The sequence below is a fragment of the Malurus melanocephalus genome, unplaced genomic scaffold, assembly GCF_030028575.1.
Source record: "Malurus melanocephalus ecotype Western Australia unplaced genomic scaffold, MMel_1.1 scaffold_83, whole genome shotgun sequence".
Lineage (NCBI taxonomy): Eukaryota > Metazoa > Chordata > Aves > Passeriformes > Maluridae > Malurus > Malurus melanocephalus.
The window spans coordinates 1,296,331-1,315,842 of NW_026623315.1; the positions used below are offsets into that span (position 1 = coordinate 1,296,331).

Here is a 19,512-nt window from a genome sequence, read left to right on the forward strand (position 1 = left end):
TGAGTCCAAAATTCTCTCACACTCACTTTAAAGTGTTAACAGAGAACTCTTTTGGTATTTAATTTTTTATGAGACTGCCAGGAAGCTTGCTGAATAGTTTTGTCTGTTTTTAGCACCTGATATTTGAAGTTGTAACCAGGGCACTGAGTTCAAACACAACTTGAACTATTTTCAAAGGCTTATCCAGTCTTACATGACACAGTCACTGCTCCAAGAACTCTTTCATTAAATCAGTCTGTCTTTCTCCCAATTAGGGTAAAATCCTGAACAGAAAAGGATGCTGTCCGATTTGCACTGAAAGTAAGTTCTTTCTTCCCACTCACTAAATTCTTCTTTATTCTTTCTGAGAAAATAAATATATAGAAGTATGCTTGCTTTTCTGCCTTCTTTTTTAGAGGTGGCTAAATGGCATGTGATTATTTTTGGCTGTGGATTTTGCCTCCTATAAATCTGTAAATTTAAAGTAAAATGCCTGGGTATTTTATTTTAATTTTATTTTTCAAAATTATGCTATTTTTGTCAAATCTGAGTTGCTGCATTTTGAAAGGTGCCGTTGGTCTGGGAAATTTGTAGGCAATAAAACAAGAAAATGAATAGAGTTGTAACTTTTAGGACTTGCGTACCTTTTACACCTGTAACTAACAGTCCAGCTATGTGCATATATAATCACACCTTTGCAGATGATTTGTGAGAATTAAAAAAAGGTGTGCAGAAATCTGAGATACAGTCTGGGGCAGCAGTGGAAAGCAGAATATACGACTGTCCTTTGTTTTTGATGTTTAATTCAATCCTTGTTACCATTTGCTCCTTAATTCAGGAATGATCATTAAATTTCATTATCATCCTCCTAGTCAGCAAAGGACTTACTTATACTTACAAATACTTACCTTTAAGCTTGTCCTGTTTAACTCTACAGGGAGACATGAAATTAACAAGATGCCATTATGTATTTCCTTCAGTGCGTATTTAAGTATTTTACCAAATAGGGACAGACTGCTAAAATGGGGTTTTATGATCTATGGAAAGGTTTCTGAAGGAAGAATGTGTTCTAATCTTTTGTCTAAAATCAAATGGTTTTGCTGTTCAGCTCAGTTCTGGGTTCTTTTGRATTGCATAAATGCCGTATGCTAAATATGTGTTTTTTCAATCTGTGGCTCCATCATTTTGAAACATGTAACTTGGGATAAAATAAATCTAGCTTGCAAGTCTTCATTGTCAGAATGAAGGTAAATACAAGTGACAGCCTTAGAAACACTGGAAATAATACTGAGCAGAGGAAAAAATGAAAGAGGATTCAACTGACCAGTAGCTGATTTCATGTTCGTTCAGTTTCAAGGGAGAAGAAATCTACATAGACCTTTGCTCAAATATGATATACCATTAGTGTCATGRATTTATCAATCTCTATCTCACCTCTTTTCTTATGTTTCAGTCTCATTTAACCTTTCTCAGTGYTTTTTTGTAACATGAGAGGGGAAGAAAATAGTGGGGCCAGCCATTCCCTCAAAGCACAGGAGATGCTACTGTRAGAGGTTAAAAAGAAGACTATACACTAATTCCTTCAGAAATGCTACCAGAGAGCGATGACTTGTGGTAATTATTTCATGGGAGAAAGAGGAAAATAATAGACCTCTTCAAAATAAAAATAACTCATCTAGGCACTAGGTTACCTAAAAATTCAAAACTTTTTCATAAGGGAATAATCATGCCTACAAACATGTGATATTAAGGCCAGTTCATKGTTGCTTGCTCTCCTGCCATTCAGATCTGTAAAGAGCTGGGCTCCTTCTTGCCAGCGACCACTTTCTAGGTACTGGCAGACTCATATTAAGTCTCCCCAAGGGATGAACAACCTTGTTCCCTTATGGAAAGGGATCAAGAGTCTTAAGGGTCCTCATTGTGCTGCCTGTACTTGAGCCTGAGAAGCTCATTGTCGTGTCTCACAGTCCCTTGCTCCACCATTGCACATGAAACAGAGGGGTCCTGTTTTTACAGAGTTGTCCCACTGTGAGCCCATTTAGTATTTGGCAAAGAGATGATTCCAAACTTTTATGATTAAAAGGGCACAGTTGGCTTTTACAGGTAATGTAATCAAGGAGCTTAAATACTCAGTGTCATRCAGCAGTGGTGACTAGCTGTTTTAACACTGGTGTTTTAACATTCGCCATTTGCAAGGTATTACTTCCACCTTTGCAGCAGAAGTACTGTAAATCCCATCACRACTGTCATTTGACAGTAACTGGAAACTTTTCTAATTCAGCCAGTTTTTGATAAGGTGTACGTACAGCCCCTTCCCTCACCCACTTACTCATGTTGATCCTGATCCTCTCTCCACATACTAACACACCAAACATTTCTGGCGGTCCAGAGATATTAATTTTCCAAAGTAAAAACAACATAGAGAGGTACAAGAACATACTGTACACGGGAGAGCTTTGAGTACAGTTTAAATGCAGCCAATTTCTATGAAGTGGGTCAAAACCAGTCACGTTGTAAAAGGATACACTTTAGACTGAAAAAAAAAAATAATCAAAGGATTATTTTCATAGCAGTTTGTTGCAGAGAGAAAAAGTACCTCGTCTCCTAAAGGGCTGGAGARTCTCTTTTGTCTACTGTTGCTGAAGTTAACTATAGTTAGTTTTGGCATGTTGCTGTTTAAGCTCCATGGCTGGCGTACAGTTATCACTAATTAAACACAGTGGTCATACCAGTGGAAAATTCAACAGTTTAGTTTATGCTGCTGTAAAAAATTTAATGAAATGTACTCTTTTGGGCTTGATTTAGAAAAATCACCACTGACGTCAATTCCATAAATTAGTAATCCTGTGTTAGACCAAGGTCATTTTCATATTAAAAATAAGAAAAAAACTAAACCTGGGTTCAAATAACATTAACAGACTGCTCTCAACTTCAGACAAAGATAGGAATTTTTAATGGAGGTTAAATCTTTGTTCCTGACAACGAAGTATTAATAGGCCATGCTGAAATTACAATACACAGGATGAAAACTTCCTACTAAAAACATGTAGATATATTTTAATCATTATCAACAGTCCTAGCACAGTCTTACACAAGTCATTGTGGATGAAGTTTTYTCAAAGTGGACTGCAGTCATCTAGGTTTGCAGGTATGGTACCCATGATTAATCTTGCAGTAAAAGCTGCTTGTGGGACAGAAAATTTTTTCATCACAAATCATTCTGCGGCTTTTTTAACTGACAAAGTGGTCAATAGAGCTAAACCAAATTCAAGGGCATTTGGACCCACCTTAGGAATAAAAGGTTGGTACTTACAGTTGGTTCTGCATCCATTTTATGTGGTTTTATAGAGTTATTGAAAAAAGTGCTGACTTTCAAAGAAAAGKGAAAGAAAGAAAAAGAAACAAAGTGAGGTTATGCATTGTAGGTACCTCTGACAGAAGGAAGTGGGACTAAAGGACCACATAGGTCTCTGTTTTTTCTGTTATTTCCTTTCCATGGAAAAATACATCCACAAAAAGACTGCAATTGTTTATTCATACTGGAATACTATTCATGATTTACCTCTCATTTCAGCTGTGATGGCCTACTGTATAAATATGTATTTGGACAAATTGGAATAGCTATTTTATTTATGAAATAGACCATAAAGACTCCTGTGGAGTTTTTGACACCACACCTTGTAATGTATATTATATCAAGCTGCACTATGAAGAAGTTATGAGGAAAGTCCTCTATGGCTATGCATTTTTTACAGAAAACCTAATGAAATTCTATTATGCATGTTCTGTAGCTAGTTTTTAAAAGTTAATAATGTGTTCTGTTTGATTTAGGGCTTAATTCAGCATATGGGCTAATTACATTCMAAGTTTCATTTTATTTTTTAAAAGCTGAGATATTTTTGAATTATAGATGTGCAACCAGAACACCCTTTACTGGTAAACTTGTATTTTTTCCTCCCTCTCCTTCCTTAGAAAGTGTCCAAACCGATTTTAGTTATAACTTAAAGTATATTTTTCTTGGCCMCTCTCAACTACCTACAAGCCCAGAAGAGTGTGACCAGACATCTGGACATCTTGGACTTCAGTTGGCTGCTCTGATCTCCTGAAAAAACAAAACAAGCTATTCCATGAGTACCAGAGCTAACAAAGCCTGGTTTCCTATGGATTTGTGTCCCATTTCCTTTATATCCCAACAAATAATAAACCCAGCTAGAGACAATATATCCTATGGCTGGTCTGGAGCTACAAGTGTGCTAATTGCTCAGCCAATATGCTTGTACTCTTGGCTGGTCAGGATGTGTGTGCTGACTGTCTGTCTGGCCTCCACCACGCAGTATATATATTTTGCCTTTCTAAAAAGGCTAAATACTGTCTGGGGGAATGGAGGCACTGKGTGGAAGGGAGAAAGGCACTTTTTGGCAACCACTTATTTTAATAAGTAGTTCTTACCTGTACTCAGCAAACTACTTACTAGAAATGAGTGGTCTTTCAGACTTTTATCCCTCCTCATTGGCCAAAACAGGTTGTAATTTTTTTTTTCTTTATGAGAGTATGTTAAAACTTAGGAAATGCTAATGTGTTCTTTTCCATGCTGTTGCTTTTTTAGCTTCCTTTTTTGTACAGCTAAATGTGTTTTCAAAAACAGTGCCTTTTCTAATGAAAGTCACTATTTCATTTGAATTGGGAGCATGATTTGAAAATTCAAGGAAAACCTGCCAACAGTTCTATAGTGTTCACWTTTAGCACCTAAATACTATTAGTTTGCAAGTAAGCTGTAGAGCCTTAGGTGGGAGCTCAGCAAACAGCATTAATCACACATGTAGTTTAATATTGTCAAATGTRAAAGTGTGAAGTCTGTATTTAGTTGGTTAAAAAACAAATGTAAAAACTGCCAAGCTCCCCAAAGCTTTTATGAATGCCAGAAGGTTTGGATATTGATTTGGGAGCAGCATGCAGGATTTCTGAAAGAGTTTTGGTGATGTTTGCATCCAGCTCTCAATATRATCAGTTGAGTGCCTGAGGTGTTTTGAAAATCACAGCTTCCTGAACATAGCTCTGGGGCCCTCCTCTGAAAAATCTCTGGTTTTGAAGGATAGAGGGAATGGGTTAACTTGCATTCATGTGCTTGTGTAGATGAGCAAAAGAAGACACCAAAGATCATGAATGCCAGATTCCAAACAAGAAAGAGGCAATGATTCTTCATTTTCTTTCCCAAGGATATTTTAGATGCTCAAAACATTCTTGGACAGGAAAAATTCACAGAAAAGATTGCTGTCAATGTTGCTAGATTAAAAGAAACCATGTCTAGCTCAGGAAGTCCGTAATCTGAAAGTATTGGAGGTTGGAGGAGTCTTAGTAGGAAATATTGTATAGAAATGCCTTTTCTAGCTTTACCTTAGATAGCTGACACATGAGTGTTGGCAATAAACTGGGAACAATTTACTGTTAGGAAATAAAGGGAAGATCTACACCTGTGATATTATGCCTTGTTATCAGAAGATAGCAAAATTCATTCTCCAGGGTTAGGGAACATAACTTTGGTGATGCAGCAGCACCTCTCCCTGTGTTATGTCCCAAAAGAGAAGCAAGTCACACACAATCCTAACTAGAGACCAGTGCTTCCAATAGGTTTCCAAAACTGCCAAGCAGAAGGGCGTATTTGTTTCAGAAGGGAAAAAGAGAAAAGAAAAAGAAGCAAACCATAAAATATGATGTGATTGAAACTTTCCCAAAAGGAAATAAACAACCCAAAAGCTAAAAATTACAGGAACTCTTTTCATGTTGACTGTCTTTAGCARTCTTGTTACACCTGGTATTTAAGGTTTATTTCTAGGCCAACCAGTTTTTCTTACTGGCAGYGCCTGAGTTATCGCACACACTCTTGCAGGGTTGGATTTATGTTTAAAGTCCACAATTTTAGCAAACCTTTCAAGAATATTTTACACAGTGATATCAGAGAATCAATTATTCAGACTGTTTTCAGGTGGATTTTCTCTCCTCCATTTCTTTGGTTATTAAAGAAAACAGGAAATTTGGATCAGACCTTCASCTATCCAGTCCAAAATATATTTTTAACACCACGGCATCAAGTTGACATATGACGTGACACGATGTAACATAACATAAAACAACATTGCTCTGCATAACACATTAGAAATTAAAAAAAAAATCCTTTGGTTCCCATTGGTACTATCAATTTTACTTSCACATCTCTAAATTATGTTTGTTCCTCATGTCTTACCTCTTAGCCACTTGCTTAGGTGAAGAATCAGCCTCCCCTTCCCAAAAGGTTGGTTAAAAACATGAATAGTACGTCCACATTCTTGGCCTTTAGAAATGCAGATAAAAATCAGATTTTTCCTCTGGAATCTTCACTGATGTTTGGCTGATTTTTTTTTATTGACTATTTCCTTGTTTTCATAAAAGTTGTCACTAAGTGTCAGGAAAAATTAAAGCGGAAAAAGATGAATAACAATCTGAGCTGGTAATAACATACCTGAATACTCATCATGCAGATACTTAGATGTATACATAAAGAAATCAGAAACATGGTAGTATGATTTAGTAATTGGTAAAGTCAGATGGTCTCCATACAAAATCTGTAGATTATTTYTCCTATTGGTAAAATTTATTTTGATAATTAAAAGCTCTATGGTTCCTGCCAATTTATGGAAAATCAGAGAAGTGCACATTTTTAAAAGCATTCTTTTGCCTAAATGTCTTGGTTTTCAGGCTCTGCTTAAAGCCTGTCAGGCCTGTTTGATGGATGTGTTGATCAAATATGGATCATTTTGACTTCTGATGGAGCTGTCAACATGATGTCCTTAAAACATTGAAACTTTTGGTCCCTAGTTGCCAGATATGGTAAAGAGGGGTAATAGTGATGCCAAGATTAGTTACTGGCTTAGCTAAAGAAGCATGCGTGTARCTAATTAGGGGTAAAGTACAAATYAACCAAGTACCAGCTCTGGAATAGCTCTGTACCGTGTAGTGAGGGGAGGGTAAGTTTAGGCTTTAGGAAGACCTTTCTAGCAATAAGGACAGCCCAATACTGAAACAGGCTGCCATAGGTGGCTGAGGAGTAGGTGTTACTACAGCTCTTTAAGGGCAGGTTAGATAAAGGTCTGTCAGGAATAATATAGGTACAGGTGATCCTTCATTGCTGCTGGAGAAGAAAGCTATCTCCTGGAGTGTGCTTCAGCCCCATTTTCTCTGTCTCCACATAGGTTCCTTGAGTGCTCTTTACAGATAGAAAACCACCAGAAAGGTTACAGTTGCTTTAGCATAGTACTCTGACTAGGCAGAAAAACTCTTGAGAAAGGTGTATTGTGAGTTAGAACTGTATTGCACTCCACAGAAGGAATTCCCTTCCCCTTCTCCATAACATTCATGTCTCCTTCTTTCTTGTAGATTTTAATTTGGATTTTTTGAAGCTGCTTTTTCAGGCGAGCCATTATCAGTTAAACAAGCATCATCTTTCAAAAGCAGCCTTAGCCCATGGGTATACAGCTGGCAATAGCAGTGTGTATTTCTCTGCCTTGAGACTCCTTCTTCCAGGAACAGCAGCCATGTGGTTTAGAACCTATTGTTCACCAGAAGGCTGCAAGGCAAATGCATTTGCTGCTATCTTTGGTTRTGAGCTAATTCAGTCAGTTGCTGGGGAGCTGCAGGATAAGTCAGTATCATTGACATGAATGTGGAAATGTTCTGTCTTTGGGCTGTGACTTCTCTGACCAGCATATGGCTGCAAAGATCCATGAGAAACCTTCATCCGTTTGTAATGATGCAAATGGTTGGTAGAGATCATGCTCTTTGGCAGTGGTTGCATCATGTTAGTCATGTACTACTTACTTTCAGTTGGTAGTGTGGTCACAATAAATACAAGTTGGTTGTGTATAAGCAACATATACAGTAGCTTGTAACACTGAATAATGATGCTGGTTCTAGAGGTATTTTGGAAAAAAAGAAACACACCTAGTTTATAAATGTACACTATTTAGAAGTTCATATATGTAYGATACAAACAGAACCAGCTCCCGCTAAAGTGATCTGATAGTTTGTAATTTCAGGAAGTCACTGAAATTTGAAAAAGTTTACAGGCATTGTAATAACCTAATTGTACATTATGTTTAAGGGACAAAGCCACAGATTAGCCTTCCTATGCTGYCCCAGGAATCATCTGCCCTTTGGTTCCCACCCACTTTGGGAAAGACTTCTAATAAAGCAATGAAGCATTTGTTTTTCAAAGATATATTTATTCCTAGTGGGCATCAGTCAAAATCTGCCCTGTAGGGCAGATAGATTAGGTGAGAGCAGCATCTCTAAGTTCTTATCACCTGCTTACTTCAAACTTTGATTGATCCTGATATGGCGCTTTTGTTTCTCACTCACCTGCAGAGCCTGGAGTTTGCACTGTATTTGGAGATCCTCACTACAACACTTTTGATGGACGGACATTTAACTTTCAGGGAACATGTCAGTACGTTTTGACAAAAGACTGCTCCTCCTCTGCCTCGCCCTTTCAGGTGCTGGTAAAAAACGATGCCCGTCGGACCCGTTCTTTCTCCTGGACAAAGTCAGTGGACATTGTGTTGGGCAGAAGCACAATCAGCCTCCAGCAGCACCTCACAGTGAAGTGGAATGGGACCCGAATTTCACTACCTTGCGAGACACCACAATTTCAGATCGATTTGGATGGTTATTTGCTGAAAGTGACAACCAAAGCGGGTAGGGCAAGTGGATGTGTTGTCTGTGTAGGTGTTTGTATGTGTGTCTTCTTTCTTCCTGAAGAACTTCTGAAGTTCCAAATGAACAGTAGTCTGTAAAAAAGCATGAYAGCAGCAATAAATATAGTTATAATTCTTTAGAGATCAGAGAAACCCACAATGCTTTCAAAATTCCTGCAGCCCACAAGCAGACAGAAATCCCAGCTATGAGTTTGAAGTCTTCAGGATATTTGCAAAGCTATGTTTCATTCTGTGGCTGACAATTAACTGCCCGAATAGGCAAATGTGCCATGACTTTCACTTCCAGTWGCTTAAAAGTGGCTTATACAGAGTGTGGTGGGTTGACCCTGGCGGTACATCAATAAAACATGCCCGCCAAAGACACTCTATCACTCTCCKCCTCACCTGGACAGGGAAGAGAAAATATAGTGGAAGACTTGTGGTTCAATATAAGGACTGGGAGACATCACTTGGCAGTTACCATCATGGGCAAAATAGACCCAGTTTGGGGAAATGAATTTAACTTATTGCCAATCAAATGAGGGTAGGATAATGAGAAATGAATCCAGATCTTAAAAAGCTCTCCACACTCCCAATCCTCTTCTTCACAAGCTTAACTTTTACTCCTGATTCTTTCTACCTCCTCCTGCCCTGAGTAGTGTAGGGTGGGGAATGGGATTTGCAGTCAATCACATGCTGTATCTACCACTTCTTTMCCCTCAGTGGGAGGACCCCTCATGCTCATTCCTTGCTCCAGCATGGGGTCCCTTCTATGGGAGACAGTTCYCTGCAAAGTGTGTGTCTCTCCCATGGGCTGCTTTTCTTCACAAACTTCAAAAATGTGTCCTTCAGGTTGCAGACTGGTGCAGTCCTTCAGGACCAGGCTCCAGCATGGATTCCCCACAGGGTTACAAGTCCTGCCAGCAAACATGYTCTAGTGTGGGCTTCTCTCTCCATGGGTCCACAGGTCCTTCCAGGAGCCTGCTCCAGGATGGACTTCCCACACGGWCATGGTCTCCTGTAGGCATCCAACTGTTCCAGTGTGGGGATGTCTGGGGCCTGTAGGTGGATCTCTACTCCATTGCCTGCAGTGGGGCAGCCTTGCCTTACCATGGTCTTCACCATGGGCTGCAGGGGAATWTCTGCTCCAGCACCTCTTCTCCCCGCTTCRCCACTAACTACAGGGTTGATTATCTTATGCTCTCCCTCCTCTTTCCAGCTGCAGTTGCACAGGCCTTTTCTTCCTCTTCTTAAATATGTTATCTCAGAGGTRCTACCACTGTTGCCAAGGCTGAGCCTWTCTTGGAGCCAGCTGGAATTGGTCCATCTCAGAGCCAGCTGCAATTGGCTCCATTGGATAAGGGGGAAGTTTCTGGCAGCTTTTCACAGAAGCCACCCATGTAGCCCTCTACTTCCAAAATCTTGCCATGCGAACTCAATACACGACATCATTTGATACTTAGAGATAGAAACAGAGAAGAGATCAGTTCTTAAACATAAATTTCAGATTTTTCAAAGTTGCAGCAACATATCTTGCAGTTTAAGTCAGCAATTATATAAATTCATAGTTGTAAATGGCTGGAATAAGTTTAAGTTAGCAAATTATGGAAGAAATTCACTGGGCTACCCAGCAAAATGGTGGCTCTGGTTTAAAAAGAAAGGCCAAAGTTTTTGTTCTGTGCCATTGGACTTGCTTATTGGGCTTGCTTATTGGGCTTGCTTTGTGCCCAAGTAAGAAGCTGTCTGCAAGGAACAGAGTTTATAGCACCACAAGCAAAGGAAATTAGAAACTATATAGAATATGTTACCTTATTTCTAGAAACAGGGAAGCGAGACAGCATTCTCTTAGGTCTTTTGAATCTTAGAAAATACATTAATTGTCAAAACGCTAAACCAGAGGAYTTATTTTTGTTTTGATAAACTGTTCTGAAACTATAGTATCCTTGCATAGATAAATACTGAGGGGAAGTTTAAAACTTTCTCATTAGCATGTGTTAGGTACTATAGTCCTGAGAGATTTCACTTATACAGTGAGGTACTGTTTCCGTGAGAATACTRTTTACTGTTAATTCAAATAAATGCCGTGTGAAAGCAGTGAAACCAGTCTTTCTTATGCAGTGATACAGTTGCAGGCGTGACACATAGTCATACACATTATCTAGCATAATTTTTTTCAAGGGGGACACTAGCACCCACTGTTGAGTTGAGAATTTAGACACCTGTTCATATAGCCTCTGGAAATGTGAGTCTGCATAATGTGGATCCCAGCTCTGGGCTCATTCCTCAAAGTGGCAATGCAGATTTTTGTGGCTGTCTGTAAAATGCACACAAGTTGACCATTATTCACAACTTCTAATTAGAAGCATCTTGAGGGTTTTTCTTTGCAGCCAGCTGAACACCACGAATTCAGGCGATGTGGATTTCATTAGCCAACCACAGGCCAAGGAAAGGTTTTCAGTTGAGGATGAATGACAGCTAATCCTGCTGCTATTCCATTTGTCTCTGGTGCAAGCCTAATAAATGACTACACACATCCTTGTCCATGTGTTGGCAGAGGAAGTGCAAACATGGCATATGACAAAATACCAAACAGTGTGTAATCACTGCAAATTATAGCCTAAATAATTCCTCCCCTTAACGGAGCAGGATCAGGTTTCTCTTGCTGAATACAACTTGATGGGCCAAGTCCTCCTTTCCTCAGCACATAAGGCCTGGAAAGCAACAAAATGGCCTGGCTCCATTTTGCTGGGAAAGGACAAGCAGCAGAGGCTGTAGAGAGGAAGAATGTGCTGAGTAGAACTGGTTTAAAGGCAAACATGTTGTTCCACAGGAAATTCTGAGTGCTGGGGAAAAAAAATGGAGAAATTTCTGTTTCAGAAGGAAACATGGATTTAAAAAAAATATATATACTTCCCCAGTGTAGGGTGAAAAAAGAGAGGGAGGGAGGAAGTAATGAAAAATAAGCAAAACTGCCACACTAGAAATAAAATTCAAAGTAAAACWGGGCTGGGAAATGCAGGGTCTGGTGTTTATAGCTCAGCCAAGCATTCCCACGGATTTTGGTTTTCTTTTTGCAGAGCAGGGAGTTGAGCCTTGGATATAACAGGGAAGCCCAAAGCTTCAGGAAGTCTTGTGGTCCCTGGCTACGGGGCAATGTGCATGGCAGGGCAGTCCTGGGAGTTTCATACCCTGATTGTTCAGGCTTCCAGGCAGCCCACCAGGCGAGCTGGCAGGAAACCATCTTGGAGCCTTGCCTGTGCTCTGTTGGAAGTTCATTGAATACGATATGTCTCCCTGAAGTATTTCAATTCTGATGAATTGGCATTTTCCAGTGAMAACCTGTTTTGTTGCTAAATTCCTCACCAGCTGTAGCCCTGGATGCCACACAGCAGCAGTCCTTGCACTCTGCACTGGCAGCTATGGGTGTGCTTGGGATGGTGTTGAGTCCTTATCCAAAATTTGTGTATTAGAAAGATGAAAGAGCAGAGATTCACAGGGCTGGTATTGCTTATCTATTCCTTTATTGTACGAGCATTTTGTTGTTGAAGACAACAACTGTCTGTGCTGTCTTTTACACAAAGCCACTTTGCTGCACTTTTTCTGTACCACTTCAACATTAAATCTTTAGGGAGAGTTGTTTGCCAGTTCTTGAAGATGCCTTTAAGTCTTGAGGATGCCATGAAAAATCATGCAGAACAATTGATGAGAGCTCCCAGCATGGAGAACTCAATGTGTGATGTACATAAATCCAGAAGGATTTTCTGAAAATGGAGTAGAGTACCTAATGTGCCAAGTTAAGAAATCAAGTAACAAGTTAGTTAAGCATCTTTCAAAGAGAGGCAATAATTGGAAAAAATGGAAAAGTAACTCAGTRAATATTCCTTTTCTTCAGATCCCCAGATGGGACAGATGTTGCATCCTTTGGCTTTGCATCTCTTGGATTCTGCTTCTTGGCCAAGTGAATGGGAAACTCATCCATTTTGGGCGGGGGAAAGAAAAGGGGGGGTATGGCACCAAGAAACTCTTCCAAACACTTTCTGTCTGCCAAGGAGACCATTTCAAACATTGCTGTGTAGCATAATCCCATCTGTCACAGCTCTTGTTCGTTTACAGAAACTAACTGGATTTTCTGCTTGTGAACAAACAAAAGGCACACACTGCAGAGTGAGATTGGSCTCCAACAAAATTATCATGCATGTAGGAGTAAATACTCCAAAAAGGAATAAGCTCTGTTATGGTACAGACCCCTTTAGGCGTTTCATCAGAGCCAGAAATTACCCTTCCATCTGAGCAATTACAGCAGAATAAAGTGTAATTAAGTCATAACATCTAGAGGAAAGTACATCCTTGTATTAGTTACTCAGCAAGTCTCTTGAATGAAATCCAGTAATCAAAGCAAGAATCTCTAGATTTAGAAGTGTGCATTTTTATATGCTGAGAAGAAAAGCTGTAATTTTATGTTCTTCTTCTGTATACCTGTATGCCTTTTKCAGGTCTACAAAAGCAACATGTAACAGGTAAATTAACATATTATAAATATGCAGAAAAATTTTCAAACTAAACTTTCATAATTAATGTATTTTCACAGAAGGTCGGTAAGTCTTATCTAGAGGAAAAAAATAGTCATAAAAGGAAAATTAAGACAGAATCTTCASCCAGTCTTTTCTGACTTTGTTTACAGTAAGGAGCTTCTGAGGGAGCTTCTCTGGGGGAAAAAGTTGAACACAGCCTTTAAAACTATAGTTATTTTCTGAAAAGAACTGTCTGAGAATTTGGATCTTGATGCTTTAAACTTTGAGAAAGTTTATGTGATTTTCAAGTCTGAAGAAATCTTGGTTTATAAGTTAATGGCAGGTTTTTTCTAAATGCCAGCACAGCAGTATTAATTTTGTGTCTGCAAATCAAGCTGTGTTTTGTTTTGTTCAGTGTTTTCAGAAGCAAAGACAGCTGGATTTTGAATTTGTCCAGCAATGATAATGTATGAAACAGCTTAAAAGGCAGCTTTCTCCCTTGCCACTGTGCTGGCCTCGTTAACAGTTGTACTCTTGCACAATTTCTTAGTTGGCTGGGTGTAAAGTGCCTTTGGAGGAGGAGACAGTGGCCCCATCCATGCTGGGTTTATGAGGTAATTTGAAATTGATTTCAGGAATAGTTAGCTCAGGACATTGCTAATCTATGGTGGTAAGAAAATGGTCTAATAGACTGTAGTGACATGTGTTGCAGAATTACCTTCCCAGCMTTGATGAGTAAATCATTCCCAAAACTCTTGGTGACGTGGTGTAACCTACACAGGCACCAGGGCAGGACATTAAGATGGCAATGCACCCCTTCTTAGAGCCACAATTGCTGCTTGAGCCTCGCTCTCTTCCTCTGCAGTGCGGGTAGGAACTGTCATAGGATGCAAGGGGATGTGTTGCTGTATGAAGAGTTTCAGCTTTGAACTGAGTCCCTGGTATGTTAATTACTTACATGAGGATAGGGCAGGATTTGGATTGCACAGTGACAAGCACTGATTTACAAGAGGAAAGGGTGGTGTTAAGCCAGCCCACACAGCAAATGAAGAAAGCTGGAGTGAAGCCCTGGTCCTGCACCACAGAGTGATGCTCTTTGGTATTCTTGGCTAAGAAGGCAGAACCGGGTAAAATCTGGATTATCCTGTTTTAAAGCAGGATCCTGTGTTTATCCTTAGCTAGTTGCTGCTCACAGGTATTTTGTGAGAATAAATTAACATCAGCAATATGATTTGTGATCTTCAGATGTAGGGTTACTGCAGATGTGACATGGAAGTATTCATGAGACATTGGAAATAATTCTAGAAAGGCCATTTTTGGGTAGAAGTTAAGCAGCAATGTTTCTCAGTATTGCTTTTATCCCAAATGATATCAAAATCGTTTTCCCTTATGAGGTGCCTATTTACTCCTCAGAGAATGGAATTAATTTAATTTGTCTTCACTCAGGTGAAAACTAGAAGGTTAGTCTCCACTTGATCTCTGGCCCCTCTAGAGTACTGCTGGGAACAGACAGACATTTACAAAGTAGTTTATTCCCTCTGCTTTAGGCAATTCTGTTGTGATCCAGGGCTGCCTATTTTACTCCATCCAAGGGCCTAGACAGCTAATGTAAGCTAGACACCTAGCTGGGTACACACAGATAGAATGGATTTCACCCACAAAAAGTAACTTTGACTTTGATGTACCAGAAGTGCTAAACCTATGAAGGTTAGATGTTTACCGTAATTTCTCAGTGTTGTTGACTTATGCAGACAACTTCAAAAGGTTGGTAATTAATGCCTTTTGAAAGAACAGTTTGAATCTAATTTGGAATGCTTTCTTACAACAGTTTTTCCCATCCAGCATATGTTTATTGTAAAATAAGGTACTTGCATTTGAACAGTTGTATTTACCTCAGTGAGCCATCAGCCATCTTGTAGGCAAGAATAGGATATTTGCCATAAGGTGGTCACTGCTGGAGTCTCATGGGGTATGGACATCTTTGTATGCCCTTGACCTGTGCAGTAGATGACAATAGCTGAAATTCTGGGCCCCTTGCAAAATCAGCCAGAAATTTACCATAGCAAATTCAATTTGCAGAATTTTTCAAGAACCCACCTTTGATGTTGAGAGTAGTCCTGCCTTGGCTCCGAATTTTTTAGGATAACCCCATTCATTAGCAAGAAGGAACAAAAATAAGCAGAGATAGGCGTGAATGAATTATAATTTACTGTAATTTAAGACACACCACACTTTCCAGAGGCACTATTTGGAAACTATACAGAAATCTAACAGCATTATTAGAACGAAGCCAATGTTTGTTCAAGTTCCCATGAACACTATTTCACAAACCTAAGGTGCAGTTTGTTAATCTCAATTTCTTCTTCTTCTATTTTTTTTTTTTGGTGCGTTTTTTTGTCTTATCTTTTTATTAGGCTTGGAAATCTCATGGGATGGAGACAGTTTTGTGGAAGTCATGGCTGCACCGCATCTGAAAGGCAAACTCTGTGGTCTGTGTGGCAATTACAATGGGCACAAGCGAGATGACCTGATTGGGGGGGATGGAAATTTTAAATTTGATGTCGACGACTTTGCTGAATCCTGGCGTGTGGAGTCCAATGAGTTCTGCAGCCGCCCGCAGAGAAAACCTGTGCCTGAGCTCTGTCATGGGACAGTGAGGGTGAAACTCCGAGCTCACCGGGAATGCCAGAAACTCAAAGCATGGGAGTTCCAGAACTGTCATTCAACAGTGGATTATACCACATTTTACCGGTAAGTGTGGCTTGCTGTGGAGGGAGATACTAACTTAGTGTGTGAGCAGAAAAAACACATAGTAGGCGCAGTTTCAGTAGCATCTGAACATACGTGTTGAGATGTTTTTGCTAAGAATTGATATGCAGACTTACCTTGTGGGAGGTTTTCTGAGTCCAGAATCAGAAGAAGATGGTCTTGAGCTAATAGAGCTGAGCAGCCAACAGAGAGAAAGGCAGGCATGCTTGTGAACACCTAGAGAAAAAGTACTTTTGGAGACTGAGGAAAGAGGGGGAAGAAACTTCAAAACATTTTTGTAAACTTTCTCTGATTTCAAAGTCAGTTGTAAAGTTGAGGCCAACTTTAATTTCTATTGCTTGTGGTCCAGAGAAGTGTGTCTTCTCAGAAACATTACTTTATTAAAGCAGGGATATTAAATATTGACTATGCCTCTTGGATGGTGTGGGTTAAGAGTTTGAAAAGGGAGAGTTACAAAAAATTCCATGCATGGCCTATCCTGCCCTGGGAGAAAAGAAAGACAGACGATGATCTAGAATCTTTGTCTGAGTGAATCACTGAAGAATTTTTATCTTTACAATGCTTACAGTCTAAACCACAGATATGTAATTTCTATTCTTTAATTGCCATGAGTTTACCCCTCACTCAGAAAATTCAATTGTCTATTCTTTTGATTACCTGACACAAAAGATAAGAGCAAGCCGAGTCACAGTTGTATGGTTGTAGATGGAGCTGCCTGATCTCTGTGCTCCCAGGCTTTCCCCCCTTGGGCATATCCACTGAACTATTTGATTTATTAGGAAAAGCTTTCTGGAATGACTCAACTTCCCTTATGAATTGCCTTTCCTCTTTTTTATAATGAGACAGAAAAACTTTTATCTACTGCAGCAGAATACATCTGGGACTGGGAAATGCTCTAGGAAGACACACAGCTTGGCTTGTAGTCTGTGTGCCTCTGTTCTTATTTTGCTGTAGTGTATCCCTGTGCTAGGAGCCTGGCAAACAATAAAGATTATATTGTGTGCAGGTTTTAAAATTTATCTTTTCCAATGGTTGAAGGCACAACAGAGAGCACTAGAGAAGCTAACACACACACAGGGTCTGCTGAGTGCATTTCAGCAGCATTGCCATCTCACTTCCATCGTCCTTTAGAGGTAAGTGATGACAATGAAAATGGAAAACAGGCACAGAGAGATTTGTTTAATTTTGCAGTGGATTTTTTGTTCCTTTTTTAAAGTAGCTCATGATTAATTTAGTGCAATACACTTCCTGACACCACAGCAGAAAGTGATTTATATTTTGGCTACAACAGTAAAAAAAAAAAATTCTACATGCTTGCACACAAGAATTACCATAGAGCTTTTCTATTCCTTTAAAATTATGTCTAATGTTTGTCCTGGAAAGTCAATGAAATAAAGCAAGTATTTAATTTGATTGTGTCCTCTGGTAAAAAGTGTATTTTTCCCTAAGGAAACGTTATGTTGAAATGAACATCATATTCTATTAGAAATAGTTGTTCATTTGTTTCCATTTAGATGTTGCTAGCTGTTAGAATGCTCAGCTTCCAACACAGGAATAAAGATAAACTATAATTAAACAATGGTATGTAGTGGAATGCTGCTTTTCATTAGAAACTGATAAAGTTGTAGCAAGGAATTTAGTCAATGACCATGGCCATGTTTCGTACCAGGAACTTTCTGTAAGGAGGTAATGATTATGGTACCCACATTCAAAAAAGTTCTGGAAACCCTTCTAAAATAAATCTTTGCAGGTATAAATGTGTGTGTGTAAGAATAAATATGAGTATTTCAGAGATTTGCATTTTTCATTTAATTTCTTTTCAAAGAACTCATTACTGGTGATATGCTTTTGCAGAAGATTGAAATTACCATTAAAAGAAATTCAAATTAACACAGCTTCTAACTGAGGTTTTTTTGGAAAAGCATATTTAGTCAATATTCTCTAATTTCAGGGTAAGTTTAACTAAATTTTTTTTAAATGTGCTGTTCTAACTCTGAACGAGCTTCTAGCCATAAGAAAAGTGAGGAGGCAGAATGATAGGGTCAGATTCCTTTATTTTCTCCTGATGTCCTCATTGAATTGAATAGCTTCTCTGTTTTTACATTTTACATTTCTCCATTACATATTATGGATCTTTTTCATTTGAAATACTACCTTCTCAAGAAATAACCTTTCTTGGTCTTCTTCCCTATATTACTGACATTGCTTCACCCTCATTCTGCTGCTTGGGTAGTGACCTGCTGCTAATAAAAATTTGCAGAAATAGAAATAAACTCAGCAGGACCATTAGGAATTAGGGTGTGTTTTCTCCAAATACCAAAAAAGGCAGTGAACAATTCATTGCAAACATTTGTCYGACATTGTGTTACTGAAGATATCTCAAATGCTTTTTAAGTCTCATTCATTTCACAGCTGTAGTTTCTCATTTTGTTGTTCATCAAAAAACATACAGCATGATTGTCATGATTGTTAAGTAAAAAGGATATAATTAATGTTTTAAAGAGTAGAGACCCAGCTGCATGTTAACTCCTGAGTTTTACCTTGAGACATCTGTGACACTGTAGGTCATGCACCTTGCCCTTAACCCTTTTTCCTGATACGACTTTGATGACTTGTGTCTCCCTGCAAAGCATATGGCAGAAGAAAGCACARTGTAAGTGTATGAGAAAGGTTTTTGAAATAGTCCTGACTGCACACTAACAAACTTAGCATCTAATTTTACACCACTCTTTTAATTCTTTGTTTTTTAACTAGACACGTTCTATGTTTTTTAATTGTGCGTTGCTTTGTGTAGTTTTGAGCTGGTATTTTTTGTTTGTCTTTAATGCATTGCTAGTTGTTCAGTACTCATGAGTAATACTCTAAAAATAACCCTGAGGGTTGACCTTTTTGGAGGCAAGTTCATTAAGTAGGGAAATGATTTTGAATTTCTAGGAGATTTTGGTAAAATCTGTGTGAAGAAGAGATTAGCAGTTAGCATCATCACCATTGCCACTTGTCTGTTTTGGTATTTCAGCAGGGCTAAGCATCCTAGAGCAGTCCTTGAAAAAAAAAAAGAAAAAGAAAAAGTTACCAAGGTTACTCAATAGCAAGTTTTTAGACAAGGTATTTAAACTACATATGCAATAAAGCTGTTGCTCAAACTCCTGAAACTGCTCTTGAGTATAAGCAGAACTAAAAATAGGTGATACTATCTCGCTGTCTTTTGCTGGTATTGTCAGAAAAAGCTCTATCCCATTATCCAGAAATACTATGGTACCATTTAAGCTCGTGGAGGAGAATTGGGGGAYCTTGGGGAACTTGAGGAAGGAGAGGAGAACTTTCTATACTCACCAAGCCCTATCCCATGGCTGATCTCTGTGCATCTTTGAGCAGTGCTGTAGAAGGAGCCTGCAGGTATCTCCAGCCCTGGTGAAGCCCGGGAACCATGTGACAGAGTAGGGAAGGTCACCAATGTGTCCCCATGCCTGCTTTGCTTGGTCGTGACTGACACCTGTCAGGAGCCTCCTTGGGAAGCACAGTAGCAG

The 19,512-nt window shown here is 39.1% G+C and overlaps 1 protein-coding gene across 3 annotated transcripts in view; it reads left to right on the forward strand.

Moving 5' to 3' along the window:
- The window catches only part of BMPER (BMP binding endothelial regulator), a 149,552-nt gene that overhangs the window by 87,568 nt on the left and 42,472 nt on the right, over positions 1-19,512 (forward strand). For 2 of the 3 annotated variants that reach the window (XM_057367720.1, XM_057367722.1), the window contains exons 11-13: positions 255-300; positions 8,377-8,706; positions 15,631-15,967. In XM_057367720.1, the coding sequence (XP_057223703.1) occupies positions 255-300; positions 8,377-8,706; positions 15,631-15,967 (713 nt within the window). Of the gene's footprint in view, positions 1-254; positions 301-8,376; positions 8,707-15,630; positions 15,968-19,512 lie in introns of those variants that run through there. The other variant, XM_057367721.1, reaches the window with a different exon arrangement.